Consider the following 18669-nt stretch of genomic DNA (forward strand, 5'->3'; position numbering starts at 1 on the left):
TATTATTCATGTATTTGATCCCTTGACAAAGTTTGTGAGGAGGAGGCCGAGCTAAAACGTAGGCCCCCCCCGTACGTAGCCCCCCCCCACTATCGATTGCGGATGTAATGTTAAGTAGCTCCCATCCTCGTACATGCATTGTGCGTCCCGCCCTACTATGGTTGTTTTACAGCCTATGCAGCTGCAACGAAGCACCGGTTATAACGAAGTACCGTTTATAAAAAAGTGCATTTACTGCGTCGCTAGTTTCACTCTAACAAGAGTTTACTGTGCATATCTCACTGCCGAATTCGTTTTTAACAAATTTAGGAATCGTCACTGCGTGTGTATGCTTCTCGCTTGCAAGTTTCCTCCACTGCGTGGCCAGAGACGTCCATCACCAGCAAGCGCAATTTATAGCTTTCTGGTACTTCAACCAATTCCTCTGATATCGATATCTCGTTCAGAGCCGTCCAAATGATGAATGCGAGTGCCGCTGGCGCATCCCACTAATAAACACAACGTACGGAACTTTAGCGCGCTGTTTTATCATGGACTATTCTATTCTCACTTGGTTTCCCACGTCGGATAGCGTAACATTGTAGTTAAATATAAGCATGCAGGCCCGTTTGTCAAACTTGTAAAGGACTTGTAAAATGTGCAAACCATTTAATCCTGGCGTTTTCTCGCGTGCACGAGATATACAGTGGGCCGCGCTGGGAAGACGTCGTCGCTCGTCCATTTCAAAACTTCATTGGTGACGTCCTTGCGGAGGAGTTGTTTTTCTTCAGGCGATAATCTGGCCACCACAGGATTCACGGAGAGCTGTATGTCTATAAGGCCAAAAAAATATTTATATATGTAAGTGTGCAGCTGGTGGGATCGGCAAGTCAGATGCAGACAATAATGCTGTCGCATTTCACGAGTTTGCATTTGCACGTTTATGAACCAGTGTGCCGATGAATATAATTAGTAAAGATAATGGCAATGACAGGTCATAATGTTGTGGTGGCGTTGATGATGACGATGGTAGTTGTAGCGACAAGGTAAGGATTTGGTAAGCTCTGCTGTATTGAGGCACTTTAAGGCATTCGATTTTGTAGAAGGGGTACAACCTCCCTTACACAACTTCGCGGTCTTTCATGTATGAGTCACTCGGATTCCCATAAACCTGCAATGGCTTTTCTTTGTTTACTGCATTTCGGTGACTGTTATGCGTTACCTTTTGGTAGTACAATGGGTCATTTACGTCTCTCTTTATTATGTGCGCGAAAATGCTTCTCGGCAGCAAAGGGACCCATTTGTATAATTTATTTGATGCTGCCTGCCATCCCAACGTTTGAGCCATTATGCTAGAATAGAACTGGCGACAAGCGTGCAAAATCTAGAAAATTGCTGTTATTGTTGGAACGCTTCCTGACTTTGCCCCGCATTTGCTCGCTAGAAAGAAAATGATCAAGGTACCCGATAAGTTATTCTTCTTTCCTGCATATAGATTCACATCTCTACCACTCAAAATAAGCCCCCAATTTTTTATCTTGAGCTGATAACGAATACGCAAAACCTGCCCTCAAGAACGCTCGTGCACGTTGAAAAAGATACTGATGCCGTTGGTGCTTAACGCTCTGGCCTAGCGTGGGCACATACATTTTTCGTTGCCTCCGCTGTGCCACTTTGTCTGTCGTGCTTCGTCCGTTTTAGGGGCGAAGTGGTTACATAATTTTTCATTGAGACTCTTCAACGTCAGTGTCAAATACGTACTACTTCTTAACCTAAGCGACTTGTTACAGAAATGTAATTAGTTGAAAACTGCTCCTTAGGGCCCCATTCCAATAAGCCAAACAAGGAAATTTATTGTTTGGTTCCACAAGGAAGTCGTCAGGAACAATTTTGCATTGGGACTGTAAAGGGTTAACGAGAAAAATGCGTCTAATCTTTAGAAAGACTATTAGTGTCCGTGGGACAAATACACACCACTTTTCTAAAATACGCGGTTTGATGCAGAAAAGTCAAACTATTGCAAATTATTTCAAAGTACTTCATTTTCTCATTCCACGCAAGAAATTTTAAGAGCTCTGTAAAAAAAATATATACATATGCCGTGTGGCAAAGAGTTACTCTGCCAAAATCAACAGCGTCCGTCTTTTCAACTCATATGAAGCTAGAGACTTCTGACCATGGGGCTCAAGTTCTGCTATTACGATCGGCCAAACGAGAACAGCATTTAAAACGTTGATCAGTCAAAAAATTGTATTTGCCTGATTAATAAATGCCTTAAATCGCTTAATAGTGTACATCGCTGTGGTAACAACAATCCGAGAAAATCGCTCACAAATTTCACATTTTCTATGTGTGCAGGCAATTCCAAGTGCAAAAAGTAGTTTTTTAAAACATCTTTTGCGAAAGAAATAATGACCATAGCTGAAGTTCAGTTAGCTTATAATGAACACAAGCATAGAACCTCTCGAATACTTGCCGATGAGCTCCTGGGGATTTTCGTAATTGAGCTGCAGGTAAAGTAACTCGCACGTGTTTGCCGTAAGGTCAGCAGAGTCAAGTATGCCATGCAGGTAAGACAGTCTTGCCTTGTCGTCCTCCAAGTCTTGGCTCTTAGGCATGAACCCAGCGAAGACCTTGAAAGGTATGAACAACGTTTCTTTGTTATCGGAGATGGCCAGTAGAACTCATCATAACAACACAGAGACCTATTTATTACCAAATCTTCGCATAGCCAAGGTGAACACTATTCTGTGCGCGACTTGGTTTTGCCAGTTCTGTCCCGTACTTGCAAGACAAAGACATCGGACATTGCGCTAAAAGTCATTTGATCCCTGCGGTCACCTTGACTGACAACAACTCATTTCAGTCTCTTCAATAGTAGCGTGTGTGTGTGTGTCAATTCTGACCATCATCAGCTTCAGCCTACCTAGAGAGCTAGAAAGACAGCCTCGAGTCCAAGGTATGGAACATGCTTGCAACCACCTGGAAGACATCTCTGCATAGTGACGGCACCTCATGGCGTCAAAATACAAATGTAAAAATAGAGCCAGTACTATCTCGCCTGTGCGAACCTATATGGAAAACACAACGTAGCTTATATTTAGCGATTAGTAAAGCTTGACCACGTTTTCGTGTGTGCAGACCAGCAGCAGACGTAGCTTGCACCGCTTTTGACTTTGACATTACTTTCGCGGAGCTATCTTTGATGGCATCGTCACGATTGTAACAAGGCTTCAAATGGCTGCTAACTACTTAGCCGTCTACTTTGACATTTACGAGGAGCATCGGAACACAGCCACTGCAGCAGGAAAAATTAAATTATGGGGTTGTACGTGCCAAAACCACTTTCTGATTATGAGGCACGCCGTAGTGGAGGACTCCGGAAATTTCGACCACCTGGGGTTTTTTAACGTGCACCTAAATCTATGCACAAGGGTGTTTTCGCATTTCGCCCCCATTGAAAGGCGGCCGCCGTGGCCGGGATTCGATCCCGCGACCTTGTGCTCAGCAGCCCAACAAGCAGGAAAAATTACTAAAAGCACTAGAAAGCTTGAGGGGAAGATCGACGCCGCTTGTTTTGACAGCAGTGGTGAAGTAGTAGTTTTGAGCTAGTGACTGAAATACTTTTCTTTCATTTAACGCGTGTCGTGTGAGACTACGCTGAAGGAAAATTTAGTTATTCCGTAACTACTATGACTCACTAGAAAATGCATTCAAGACAATTCTATCATCTTTATTTCTTTAGAGCCGCAGCTCTTAATGGCCCGTTTCTGCAGCCAGCGTCATCGTCGGCGTCGGCTGCTGCGGTGGCGTAACCTAAAACCCCTGCATCCACGCGCCACCGCCGCTTTCTTAACTAGCGACAACCTTTGTTGTGCGCCGTCTTTCCCCTTACACCAAATCCGTTTCCGGTATTTCCGGTTCCCGCATTTCCGGTTAAAAAATTTCCGGTTCTGGTGTTTCCGCTTCCTGGAGTTGCATGCGGAAATTTCCGCTTTGACTACTGTTAGACTATGGTGAGACGCCCGCGCGTGCTTAGCAGAGCTGTGGCAGTCACCATAAGAAGAATGCAAAGGGGACAAGCTGTTGTATTCCGCTGAAGTAGTAGTTCGCGGTCGCTGTTTTCCAAATGCACGAAAAACGGCAGTGGCCTCCAAGCGCCCAGACACTACATTCAACTTTACGTTGTCGCTCGTGCCACAACCCGTCGCAGGTTGACGTGAAGCAGCGAACACGAGCAGATCGCTGGTTACAGTAGGCGGTGGTTCTTGGATGGAATCGCATTCACAGTTTCAACCGCAGCTGGTGCAATTAAAGCCTCTCCAGCGATGCGAAAGTAAACAACGCTAAAAAACAAGGCGTCACTTCCACTCGGTACAGGAAGCTGCAACTACGCAAGTTCCGCTTGACGCCGGAAGCTAAGGGGGTGAGTGGGAGAGGAGCGTGGAGGAGGAGGGGAGGTTGGCGGTACTTAACCTGGTCGGCGGAAACGTGTATGGAGGGGTTTTAACGTAACCGAGCTGACGAGCACAACAGTGAAAGATTTAAGAGCGAACGCGGAGCTGCAGATGAAAGACGCAAGCCGTGACGTATGCGGCTCCCGTGACTTTTACGGGGGAACTGGTTTCATGCGGAACCGCCCGACCACTCGATGCGTACTTGTATGTGGGATCAGCCGGACCACTCATTTCGTATTGTCGTCTGCTCGTGTCAGCTCTCGTTCGCGCTTGTTTGCTTTGCACGGTTCGCTCTCGTTCGCGCTTGTTTTGATTGTGATGTTTTGCGATTGCTTTGCAATCTGATAGTATGCGCGACGCAGTTTGTTCAGTACTTTCTGGAAGACAAGCGACACTAGCGATTACACTGGAACCTTCGACGAATCGTATAAACGCCTACGTACGTGCTTGACCGGCAGATCTGATTTTTGACTACTGACGGCTATGCTACGTGTCTCTCTCAAATTTTTTACCTTCACTCCAATTTCGCATTAGAGACTGTCGTAATCGGTGGTGTATTTTTTTAATTGACGTCTGCTGGATGATGGAATAACTTAATGTAACTTTTGCTCAATTGAAAACAGTGCATCGTAATTAATGATTGAAGGGGGCATGAGCAAAAACATGCAAAGCTGGCTTGGGGTCGACGGTATTTCAACTTACGTTGGAGAACTTTTTCCAAAGATCGAGCTTTGCCATCGTCCTCCACAGCGCCCTCGTAGGTGACCAGGCAGGGAATAGCAGAAGACACTCTCCGGTAGGCGTCAGCAGTCGAGACACGTTCTTCGTCGCCTCCACCTGGTCCTTGAGCCAGTTGAGGCAAAAGAAAGAGTACACGCGGTCGAATCTTCCATACTTTTCAATGAAGTCGCTGACGTCATCGCCGATGTTCAGGTAATCGTACTGGATATTTGGGTGCGCGCTGTTTTCGCGAGCGTACGAAAGCATCTCCTCCGACGCGTCTGCCGCGACGAGTCTTCGACAGGGCGGACATCTCGGCAGTAGCCAGTCCCTGGTGAAGTCCCCGGTACCGCAGCCGATGTCCAAGAACTGCTGGCTCTCGGTGTTGGCTGGCGCAAACATCATGTTGATTAAGTCCAAGGCCCTGAGGTTCACGATGCGTTGCAGCTCGTCGTTGTTGGCGTACGACTGGGAGTTATATGCGAGGTTGCTTGTCGTTTTCGTGTGCATGTTGAGCTGCTGTAGGAAGAGGCTTGAAAAGAATTTGGGGATGCCACCAGAACTGCTTCGCTCGGCGACCTGTCGGGGTTCTCGATATGACAGTTGCGCGTTGACAGCAAGCGTATGGTTCCCGATACCTGCGAAGCCAAACTGTTTTTGAGTTAGATTTGGGCAACCTACTATAAGGGGTACGCTACGTTAATTTTCCGACAGTTAACACACAAGCCTTACTTAGTAACAGCCCAAAAAATCAGTTCGAGCTCCGCGCATACAATCACACAGCATGTACCCTGTTGGGCCTACACGTTCTAGAGCAGATTACAATGGATACGGGCCCTGAAAGAAGTTTGTACCGGAAATCAAATCACGCTTATACAAATTCTAAGGCCGAACTCGCGAAGCTTTTCGTTCGTAGCCACACTTTAACATTGGTAGGCCACCTTACCTAATAATTAGGGGTGAGCGAATATTCGATGTTCAGAATGTTATTCGCATTTGCATTTGAAACAGAACTTTCCGTCGTTTCCGGATATTCGAAACATACCTACTGTTTCGCAGAAACCGACCAGTAAAATGTTACTGTTTTCTGTCTGTTAAAAAGTGTGCCAAACTATTAGCATTGAAACAACAAAATTTTTCCAAGTGACGTGAAAATTTCAGTGCTCGCGTACTTTTCGGTTTAGCGGTGGAATACTTCATAAACAGCGGGTAGTTTGCCCCTTTTACATATGTCTACGGCGCACAAGTCATTCAACAGCATTTTTCTAGGTTTTCCCATAACTTCTGACACTTTAGAGCTCTTAGGCGCCCGTTCCTGCGTCGGCGTAACCGAACGAACGAGCATAGAGAAAGATGAATGACGTGAGACTTGAACGCCGGAGACTGAGCGACGTGCCTGGGGGAAACTGGTGTCATGCGGACCCGCCCTATATCTTTTGCTCGATTGTCATGATTTGTCATGATTGTCATGTCATATCGATTGTCATGGTTTGCGACTTTCGTAATTTTATTGTATGCGTGATGTGAATTGTTTAGTACTTTCTGGAAGCCACGTAGGCACTAGCGATTACGCTGGAACCTTCGACGAGTCACGTATAGAAGCCGACGCGCTTCTATACGATCAGATTTCTGACGACGCTGACTGTGCTCGCCACCATCGTTGTGCTTGAGTGTTACATGTTAAACGCCGTGGTTGCTCAGTGGCTATGGTGTAGGGCTGCTGAGCACGAGGTCGCGGGATTGAATCCCGGCCACGGCGGCCGCATTTCGACGGGGACGAAATGCGAAAACACCCGTGTACTTAAATTTGGGTGCACGGTAAAGAACCCCAGGCGGTCGAAATTTTCGGAGTCCTCCACTACGGCGTGCCTCATAATCAGAAGGTGGTTTTGGCACGTAAAATTCCATGATTTAGTGTTACAGGTTTTGCTGCGCACAAGTTTTCCCAATAAAGAGTTAAATTTGTAACTCAGTCTAGACACTGTGTCGTTCTTCACTGTCACTATCATGCGAGAATATAATGATAAATACCGAATAGTGCCGCCAGTTTTTTTCCGAACAATGAGCGACGCAACTGGTGGACGCGTTCGTCTGCGAATTCTAAACAGCTAAACAGCTGCGCTCAAAACTTGCATTAGTGCATGTCGTAATTGTCGGTGAAGCTTTCTGGCTTCAGTTTATTTAGAATTTTTAGAGAGCACGTCATGCAGCAGCGATATATTCTTGAAAAATTTGCTTGCAACCAGCTTCAAAGTTGTTGAGGCTATTCTTGCAGTTTTCTTCATGAAAAATGGAGATGTGTTGTAGACTGATTGTTTGTGCTGATAGCTGTCTTTATCGCACTGGTCAGTGTGGGCCACGGAGCAAGAAACATTTAGGAGTAGAGCTCCGCTGTTTGCGGCGACCAGAAAAGGTCACAAGCCCGCGGAGCCGTTATCGTGCTGGCGGTGCCTGTCGGCCTGGAAAGAAATTACCGCCGTTGAGAGCGCGCCGAAGCCGCCTGCCCGGCCGCTGCATTTTTTTTTTCGCTGCGGCTTCTACGACGCGCCGCATGGCGCTGCCACTGTATACGGCCCCGTCGTCGCTTACAATAATTGTGACCTTATCTGGTCGCCCGCGCTCGCTCGCGCGGACGGGAGTTTCACCTCCTAAATGTCTTACTCCGTGGTGCAGGCTTAGCACCTAATTATACCGAAATAAATATTCCTGCTCTAAGCACACGCAACCGAGTCTGGCTACTAGATATACAATTTGATATTCGATTCGTATTCTAGAAAAGTGGGTGGATCAAATACAATGGGGGGGGAGGGGGTCTTTGGCAGCGAGTTGGAAGTGTCAGTGCGACGGGGCGTCTCGGCACGACACTTCATGCAACGCTCCACGCATGAGGGGAGCAGTATTGTTATGTCTGCCTGGGCGGCAGGATGCGGGACCTACGGCGTGAGGCCTAACGGCTGGGCCGTAAAGCGCCGCCGAAGAAAGACGTGCGAATTACATCGACACCGGCCAGACAAAGAATGACTTCATTTCCCGTAGAGCGGAAGGGAACATGGTGCAGCGAGCAATGTTTTGCACTGTGCGGCACTAGCGGTCAACTCGTTTGGAAACTGGAACACAACATGCAAAAAGCAGGAGGAGCGTCGAACTGTTTCATTGGAACAAGTGGAACACAACATGCAACAAGCAGGAGGAGCGTCGAACTGTTTCATTTGTTTACGGCACTGTCTTCGGGATCGGCCCACATTTGGACGTATGACGTCCAGTTAAATAATTTTAGATAACTTCAGGGGTTCTACGTGCCACTACGATCTGATTATGAGGCGCGCCATAATAGGTGAGAGCGTACGTAGCGTAATGGTTACGTTGTCGGGTTTCAGGGCTAGAGATCCTCTGTTTAAATCCCGCATTTGTTTATATTAATACCGAGGGTTTCATCGAACACTCTCATTTTCTTGAATTGCCTCTGGCCGATAGCACAATTCTAGTCCATAAGCTGTATACTCTAGTAGGCGGACATTACTTGCACAAGAAACTGAAAGGCATAGAACTAATGAACGAAAATTCACTAATTAAGCTTTTAACTCATTACCTTATGGCACATATTGAAATTTCCAAATTCTAGCAAGGGAGTTCTCAAGGGTGATAAATAGAACGAATTATCAGGATGACACCGGTTTCGAGATATTCATTCCCGAACTCTGCGATTAATGCACTGGCGTTCCATTTAATTTTTTATGCTTCCATTCATTACCCACCTTTTGTTAACAAAGTGGAACGACAATGCTTTTGTACAATAAGTTTGACGGCGCATATTTCGTAAATTGTGTCATCGCACAGTTATATTCAAATGGATATGCCTTGGAGTCTCACCCGCTAGAATTTGTAAATTGCCACATGTGCCATAAGGCCCCAATGGCTCATATCAGCCAACATTTCTGGACAGTTCCATCTTCTGATCGGCCCACGAAAAGGGCTAGAAACATATCCAATACGGAAAAGCGATGGTAACTCGCTAAGAAAGATATTGCTTACAAGACTTGATGTTCGCCCACATCTGTCAAACAACCATGTTCGCTTGTGCAGTCACTTTAGCGAACTGTTGCTAAACGCGCTATTCACAGCTTACTCTGTACTGCTGTAGATAAACTGATGGGGATACTGTGCCGCTCTGCAACGTGCTGATCCAACACCACCTTTACAAGAGAAGGCCTGAGCGCTCGGCGAGTGACGTCACGGAGAAGAGGCAAGTGGTGTTCTCGGGGCACGGCCAACGTTAACCAGAGCGCAGTTATTGTTTTTCTAGGCATATAAAGTTGAGCAGAAGGCCCGCAGAGAACAGAGGGTGTTGCAAGATAATTTTATTTATGCAAACATTTTTACGCGCAGCATTATTAAAAGCCCGTCCATAAAAAAATGAAATGGTTCAATCTTAGGATTGAGAACGAATTTCGGGTAAATGATGAGAGGGAGCATGGCCTATATTGAAAAAAATGACAGCGCTGCCCTCTTTTTCAGAGTAGCTTCTTTGCCTTGATTTATCGTCGGCGTCAAAGAGTTTGCCGTTCATGCGACCAGAAACGTTATTCAACAAAATGTTAGCACTGCACAATAACACATATGTCATGACAACTTCACTGGTTTGCCCCTCTTCACATTCGGGACACACGTATTTATTCCAGTCTAGATTAGGCTCTGAACGAACTATTTCGCTTTAGAGGCCTTATTACATACAGTACTGCAGTCCACATATATACAACACCTCAAATGAGTTTTGCAATGGAGATACAAAACGTTCGTGCAACTATTTAGGAAGAAACAGCTACCTTATTACACGGAATTCCAGGTTTTCTCTTATTTGCCTTAGCATTGGCAATCAATATTGTGTCATTGATCTTGCGCTAACATGAACGCATAATTTTTCGGCCCGGATTTCGGCCTGTCTCACATCTCCAGCACAATCGAGGCAAGACGCTGGTGACGCTGCGGTCGTTACTCGTCGCGCCAGCCTTGTTACAAGTGCTGTACCTTCTGGCGTAATGTTCGTGCTGTGCAGAAATAGTAGTCTCGCGTCTTGCGAGCACTGTGCCGGGAACTCGAGCGTAACGCCAAGCCTTGCTATCGCTGTCAGTGCTTGGCCTTCGCGAAACTGCCACATTTCATTCTACAAGTGCGCATAGCTCTTGTTGCTCGCAAGATAAAGCGTACACACTAGTTCTAACCCTTTGAGGGCGAGATACGTAAATTTACGGCGCCGCGAACAAGTCCCAAAAATCGACGCCAAATATTTAGGATACCGTCTGTATGTTCTAAAAACGCGCCGTTCATTACGCGCCACTTATTAATGGCGAACAAGTGCTGCCGCCTTGTGGGAATACAACAAACTTCTCTCCCTCCGTGATGGCCTCAGAGACTCGCGCCCACCGACATGTCCGCGACCAGCGCGTCAGCGTCCGCTCACGCATCAGCATGTGGGCGGGTGCGCAGCAATTAGCGTTAGTTGCGTCTCGCCGGCTGTCTCCGTTTGTCGCGCTAGCAAAAAAAAAAAAAAAAAAAATAGAAGAAAGAAGAAAGTAAAAAAATAAAAAAAAGTGTCTAGCGGGGTTCTAATCACTAAAAAGGTTGCCGCGAGATGTTCGCTCACTCGTTTTTTTTTTTTTTTTTGGTCAAAGGGGTGCTACTTCGTCTGCTCACAGGTGGGCGCTGGTATACACAGACGATGTGCCATATATGCCTGCGTTTCTTGAGGCTCTCGTAAAACGGATTGCCCCTCTTTAGCGATACGACGAAGAATCACTGCAAGTTTCTGAGTGGCTTGGTTTCCTTGACGGGCGCACAAACACTGATTTTATTGAGCTTGGTTCTGTACGCCTGCATATACAGTGTGATTACGCTATGAACGTGCCCGCAGGTTGTTCAAGTAAGTTTAGTCGCGATTACTTCGAGGCGGACCCTAGTGACGAATGGAATATATATAAACACCAGTGTATCTACATTCTTATTCTTATTAGAAGTATTTATGCAAGCCCATCTGTAGCCATGGAACCATGTTTACCTGTGGAAAATATTTTTCGTCACTTTATCGTTTCTCTAAAAAATTACGGTAATCTTTCTTCTTTAGATGGGAGGTCACTCTGAGGATCTTCTAGAATAAAAAAATCGACCCTGCCGGTTACATTTGGCGCAGGAAAATCGACCCTCAAAGTGTTAAACGAAATGTTTGTACCACGTACTTACGGCGCACAATCTTCGTCAGGCGAGTCCACGAAACGGTATTATTTTACCCTTTTGGCCTACCAAATGGTTATAACAGTAGGTATAGAAAGTTAGAAAGGTTTGCTTTATAAATGGAATTGTGCTGATGACGCGTATTTGTTCCAGTTGTTCATTTATGTATGATTTCTTTTGTTACTGAGTAATTTCGAGGAAAATATGGCGGTCATCGTGGAAACCTACAAAGGTAGCAAAGATAGCAGCGCTTGGAGACGTCCTGCAGGCGTATCGTTCCGTTTGGTGCCTATTTAAATCGTGAAATAAGTAGGCATATAAAGGTTAGAAATCTTTGCTTGGTAAGAAATTGTGCTCTTGATGAAGCCTATTTGTTGCAATGATGTTATGGTGCCTACTTGAATGGTAAAATAAGTAGGCATATAGAGGTTCGAAATCCTTGCTTGATAAGAAATTGTGCTCTTGATGAAGCTTATTTGTTTCAGTGATGCTATTTATTAACCATATTTGCTCTATCACTGAGTAGTGTTGCAAAAAATATGGGAGTATACCTGGAGTACGGTTCGAAAAGTGGCAGTGCTTGAAAGTATCTTGCAGCCTTATTGGGCGTCTACTAATAATAATAATAATATTTGGGGTTTTACGTGCCAAAACCACTTTCTGATTATGAGGCACGCCGTAGTGGAGGACTCCGGAAATTTCGACCACCTGGGGTTCTTTAACGTGCACCTAAATCTAAGCACACGGGTGTTTTCGCATTTCGCCCCCATCGAAATGCGGCCGCCGTGGCCGGGATTCGATCCCGCGACCTCGTGCTCAGCAGCCCAATGGGCGTCTACGGGCAGCGGTGTTCGTGGAAAGTATCTATTGCTTCTCTATGCGGTACATGCAAGGAAGACGCCATAACATTCGACAGCCTAAGTTGATGAGGAAGGGGTTGTCTTCTTGTCTGAATTATTCTCCTGAATTGACGAGAATTGTGGCGCACTAACACAATTAATTAATCATTTCTTTCACAGCCTGGGCCTTTTATCTTAAGTCGTTCGTGTGTTGAAAAATGCAAAATACTATTGGTACTCGCAATCAGGAATTTATGTGCTTTAAGTGGCGCCGCTCTTTACGGGCAAGGCAGGGGCGATGCCATTACAGGCCCAACGCGGCGTGTAAAATCTTTCGAGAATGCAAGAATATTGGCCAACCCATGTATGGTCGCAACAGCGTATAGCTGTGATTGCGTGTAGTTAGAAAACGTTCAGACGTGCCGTATGTACGCCTAGCTGTCGCTGTCAGGGATTTGGCCTTGTGGCAGAACTCTCGGTATTTTCTCGAAGGCGATCCTCAACAATCCTCGCCACTCAGTTGGCCCCGCGTCGGCTCACTCCGTTTTTCGCGCGTCCACTGACTTTTCAACAGGTGTACTGGCACGCGCACGAGATGGCACGGGGGCTATATAACGACCCAGTTTCGCCAGATAGGCACTCAGCATCGCGTCGGACCAACCTGTGACCCCTGGTAAGCTGCGGGGTGCTGTCTACGCCACGCAGCAGCACAGGTCGCGCGTGCTTGCGATCGCTGTCGTTGCTTCAACGTTCGAGCGAAACTGTAATTAATAATGTACTGCACATTTGTTGGCTTGTAATTGCGAATGTGCAGTAAAGCTGCAACTTCTTTTTAGAATACGCGTCACAGATTCAAGTGATGATCTGTTCTTCCGAAGGGGAAGGCAACGACTATTTCGCGGTTTTTTATTGTGAGTACACCTTTATTGCATTATAATCTGCATACGCCACCTACGCAATGATTTTTTAAGGCTGGTACACTGAGTTTCTCCCGCGGGTCCAGGCCGAGCGTGGCGCAAGGTCACGCCTGGTCATGCAGGCTTGGGCTTCTAATGGCGGCCCTTGTAAGAACAACTGGGCCCTGCAGGGCTCTGTTGTGCCCTGCTCTGCAGCACACCATTCATTTGTGAGCAGGATTCGATCCGCCTCAATTGCACCAGCAGATGCAGTTTACGAAACTGCAATACGTGTGTTTGTGCAGCTCTAGCGATTTATAAAGTTCGGGCTTGTAATTTTTTTACACATACCAATATTCAAGAAATTTCTTAAAAATTGCCTGGTACTAAACAAAAATTCTGCTTCGTATGACTGCTAGAACTTTCGCTATCAGCTACAAAAAGATTGCGTTCAAATCGGTGCAGCGGCTGTCTAACAAACCCATTTCTGTAATTTACATGTATTTGAGCAGGAAAATCTTAGTCTGCCCTGGGTTAAAGCTTGTTTGGAAGCGCCGAAGGTATGATTGGTTTAGCCCACTGAGGCCATGTCGGCCTGTGCATGTCACACGATTAAAGCTGCTCGTTCTCCTTACTTGCATCCCGCCAGGCTCGGGGGTTGTAGCGGGTCACTAGAGAGATGTGTAGCCGCGTTAATTTTTCTCCTGACTACAGTGTTTTTATGGCAATTAAAAATGTGATGGGTATTCCAGATGGCAGGAAGTGTGCCTTAAATAAAATTTTGTGCCTATCACTGTCGTCTTCTCCTGTCAGATATTTCAGGTACGCTCTTAGGTGGCCAGAATTCGCACAGGTTTCAACTTCGCTTTTGCTCATCGCACGTGTAGTTAGCCTCCGGGGTTAGTACTGCTAGAATGCTCTGATTGTACACTTCTTTAAAAAAAATCTTCGCATATGTATGCGAAACCGAGTGACCCATACATCAATGGCTGCCAACATTTATTAGCTTGTTCTGTCATAGTTCAGAAGTCCTAAGAATAGGTTCTGCTACTGTCCCAAATGTACCCAAATATTTGCTAACGTTTCTGTATGTGAAGAGCATTAAGGAATATTCAAAATATCACGTGCCGTTTATCGACTTACCGCAAAGCACTATCAAATAGTGAATTACGCGCCAATATAAATGGTACCTCACGCTGCCACGGGACTTCACCGCCACTTCATGAAAACAGCTAAGGAACTCCAATTACCAGCGCCACGGTAAAATTGTCCGTAGGCTTCCGTTACTTTTTCGGGATTACCAGCTACCCATTTTTATTCGACTATAAATTGCTTTCTCGAGATCACGCTCCCAGCTAGGTTGACTGCCGATCATGAACGTAGGCTCTTTTTTCCGTGTTTATTGAATATGGTTATCGCTATTTTTGTAACAAGTAAACCCCCCCCCCTCCCTTGGCTTTACCGGTTCAGTGTATAAATTATGTGATATGTGTAACTGAGATCAATTAGGGTACGCGTTGCTTAATAATGGTAATAAGCAATAATAGAAATTCGGCGCCGGAGTTTCACCTTGGAATTGTAAAAACGAAAGTTTTGCGTCCATGTTGTCTTCCAGTGACCAACCGTCTACTGCGAAATTTATGAAACTATTGCTCCGAAACCGAATACTATATCGATACAAAGAGATTGAGCGTTTCTTTTTAGTCTTCCCGTAAGTCGAGTCCGCATATGAGGGCAACGCCATAAGTATATTGCTGGTGAAGCAGCGCACAAACACGGACACAGTGGAGACAAGCAGGAATAGACGACACTCGCAGCGAGTGTCGTCTATTCCTGCTTGTCTCCACTGTGTCCGTGTTTGTGCGCTGCTTCACCAGCAAGGCACTATGATCACTCACCAACTAGCCCAACTTTCCACGTTGCCATAAGTATAAATATGAAATATTGCCTAACTTATGAAATCAGTCTGGTATAAGAACACGAACAAAGCATTTCTGCTTCTGTTTAATCATCCAGCAAGGCCTATAGGCACTACACTTTGTTACGCCGAGGCTGCATCTGAAGGTTATACACTAGCAGTGATGACAGTATATATATATATATATATATATATATATATATATATATATATATGGCAAATCAGTCCTGCGGAAACGTGCAAGGTAGAGGAAGTGCCATGAAAGGGAAAATTGTCGGCCACCCAAATGTAGCGCAAACGAAACCCACACGGTTTTCACAGAAAGAAAACTTCACAGTTGAGGAAATATTCCCGGACCTGGACCAGGACAAATTTTCCGTCAACTGCGAAGCTGTGTTTGTGAAACTCATAAGGCTTTTCTTTCTAGCTTGGTATTGGAGTGAACAACAATATATATATATACATACATACATACATACATACATACATACATACATACATACATACATACATACATACATACATACATACATACATACATACATACATACATACATACATACATACATACATACATACATACATACATACATACATACATACATACAGAGTGTGCCAGCTAACTCAAAACCAAGGTTTTGAAAAAAACCTGTGCGCTCTTCAGAACAGAAATCGCGTCGATGTTAACATTTATCTAAACTTACAGCACCATCCTATTGCTCGTCTTTTTTGAGTAATTAGCCGAGATAAATTAACTGACTTTTTAAATATAGCTTGAAACATTCAGGCGTCAATAGCAAAGTTGTGGAGCTTCCCAAATATCGTCCAACGCAGGTACTTGCAACGAGATAGACTTAGCGTGGTTGTTTTTATTCAGGTAAAACGAAAGCCAGCGAAGTTTAAAAAACACCACGTGACAGCGCGCTCTGCGCTCCCGAATGCGCCGCGATTACAGCGCTCTCATGAGTTATTTGTAAAAACAGCGCCAGCACCGCGCCTTCCCATCACTTACGAGAAAAGGCTTCAACTTTTGCTCGGCTCTGACATCACCGGCAGCGGCTGGCGACGGCGCTCCGAAAAAGCGTTTTGTCAGCAGCCGCTCGCGCCTGTCGCCGAAGAACGCGCCGTCATCAGCCGCTTATTCCGATATGGCGAGAAGAGCAATTTTTTCCAGCGTTCAAGGCTATGCGGAATAAAAAAAAAATAGACACAGAACATGCATCATACACCTGCAACCTGTGCGAGAGAGAGCATCATTTGTTACAACGCCGCTTTTTGTCCAAGCTGTGCCAGCGGCTAGATGCATGTGAGCTCGACTGTCTATTACTGTCGTGCCGCGCAACCGTTTCGAAGAATTTATTTGAAGTGCCTGCGAACATGGTCTTAGCCTTGGGAGCTGCGCGGGGTGGCAAGAGGAAAGCTGCCAAGTTATACCAAAATTGGCAATGTGGGGGAAGACATAGCGCGAACACAATTAGGAGGAGTTAATTGACGCTGAAAGAAACAGGTAGCTTCAAGAAGACGCGGCACAGAAAGGGGACCATCAGTGAAGAGGCTGAAGGAGCCATTTTGGCTTTTATGACTGCAGACCATCATTCGAGCATGCGTTATGTGAGTGGTGAGGTCGGCATTTCAAAGTCTGCAGTGTCAAGAGTTCTTAGGAAGGCCGAAATGCATCCGTATCACCTCCAACTGCATAAAAAGCTGCAAGAATGAGACTTTAAATGGCGGCTTGATTTCTCAAATTGGATCCTTGGGAACAGGGACGAAATACCGGATTTTGTTGACAAAGTGCTCTGGACAGATGAGGCAACCTTCTCCAGAAATTCTCATGTCAACATCCATAATGCGCATTACTGGAGCGAAACGTACCGGCATTTGGTGGCGCAGACCAGACACCAGTATCAATGGTCATTCACTGTGTGGTGAGGTATATTTGACGGAAGAATAGTCAGCAACATACTTTTTGATCCCATGCTTACTGCTCAGTGGTACGTGAACGACATCTTAGAATGCACAGTCGAAGATTTTCGCTGTGATCTTCCTCTTGCATTTTTAAAGCGAACTAGGTATCAGCACGACGGTGCACCAGCTCACAGCAGCAACCTTGCCCGAGCCTAGCTTGACGAATCTTTCGAACGCCTGTGGGTCGGGCGGCATGGACCAGTGACATGGCCTGCAATGTCACCGGGCTTGACACCTCTTGACTTCTTGTGGGGACATGTGAAAGACCGAGTGTTCCGCAAACCTACAACTACACCAGAAGCGCTAAAGGCAGAGATTGCTGAGACCTACAGGGAGATACCGTCTTGCGTCATCAGAAAAACTACATCGGACGTGCTGAAAAGGTGCCAGCAGTGCACTACGGCAAAAGGCGACTTGTTTGAACACATTCTTTAGACAGACATCACAGCGAAGAAATCTCTACAACCGTTATCCATGAAAAGAGCCATCTGTGTGAAACTTTTGTACGACTTGGAAAGGGCACGTAAGTAATATGAAATTACAACTTCTCTGCCGACAAGGAAGGAACAGGAAGCTAAAAAGCCACCTTCCGTGTCAGTTTACACTTCTTCCTTTTGTGAAAACCAGCGTAATTCACACGACGTTATCAAGCTTGTTATAATGCGTGTTTGCATGTTGGGTTCTTGCTCCCAAATTCGAACTCACGAGCTTGTCATTTTTCCTCCCCATGCATTCTGCTAGCGTGAGAGTGCAATTATCGCCGCAGAAACTGGAGCCGCGCTGTATTTCACCTGCCGCCCGAACCCACTGGCGTTTATCTCGGAACCAAGCACAACGCGAAGCTCTGTCGTGAACAGCACGAAAGGCGCGAAGCGAGCGATGTTTTTACAAAGCACGGTTGAAAGCGCTGTAATCGTGGCGCATTCGGGCGCACAGAGCGCGCTGTCGCGTGGTATTTTTAAACTCCGCGGGCTTTCGTTTTTCCCGAATAAGAACGGCCACGCTAAGCGTATATTATTGGAAGTGTCTGGGTTGGGCAATATTAGTTGGGCTCCACAACTTTCCTATTGACGCCTGAACATTTCAAGCTGTATTTAAGAAGGGAATTGATTTATCTCTGTTAATTACTCAAAAGAAGACGAGCAAAAATGGTACCGTGAGTTTAGATAAACGGTAGCAACATCCACGCGATTTATGTTCTGAAGAACGCATAGGTTTTTTTTTCAAAATCTTGGTCCAAGGGAGCTGGGACACCCGACATGTATATATGGGGGTGTGAAACATGTCGGAAAGGAAACAGCGAAATTTGCCACAAAGAAGGACATTCTTCATTCACCTGTATGTGCAGAAGGAATCCTCGTCTACGTGGCGGCCTGGCTAAAAGAATTGTCGTTGACAGGATCTGCAGCAATCAATGCGAAATGTGTGAAGAAGCATGTGACTACCTATACTTGTACGGTCGAGCTTAAATTACCCTCACAGAACAGGCAGGGCCTATCACCTCGATGCTAACAGCTGTGAGAATGTTTATATTACTCTCACATAACACGAAGGGCCTTAAACCTTGATGCTAACAGCTGTGAGAATGTCGATACGAGAAATCGTTACAAACTAGCCCCGGAAACTCAATCGTTGGGGCTCGACCGGACACCGCCATCTTGCTTTTGAGG

General features: G+C 45.8%; 1 protein-coding gene across 1 annotated transcript; it reads right to left on the bottom strand.

Moving 5' to 3' along the window:
• Positions 1-648: 648 nt before the first annotated feature.
• LOC142563183 (juvenile hormone acid O-methyltransferase-like) lies at positions 649-17194 on the bottom strand. Its single transcript, XM_075673733.1, has 4 exons — positions 17132-17194; positions 5139-5735; positions 2456-2612; positions 649-812 (listed from the first exon to the last, which is right to left on the bottom strand). The coding sequence occupies exons 1-4, from the start codon at positions 17192-17194 to the stop codon at positions 649-651; spliced, it is 981 nt and encodes a 326-aa protein (XP_075529848.1).
• Between the last annotated feature and the right edge of the window lie 1475 nt (positions 17195-18669).

This window comes from Dermacentor variabilis, chromosome 11, assembly GCF_050947875.1.
Source record: "Dermacentor variabilis isolate Ectoservices chromosome 11, ASM5094787v1, whole genome shotgun sequence".
In the NCBI taxonomy this organism is placed as follows: Eukaryota; Metazoa; Arthropoda; class Arachnida; order Ixodida; family Ixodidae; genus Dermacentor; species Dermacentor variabilis.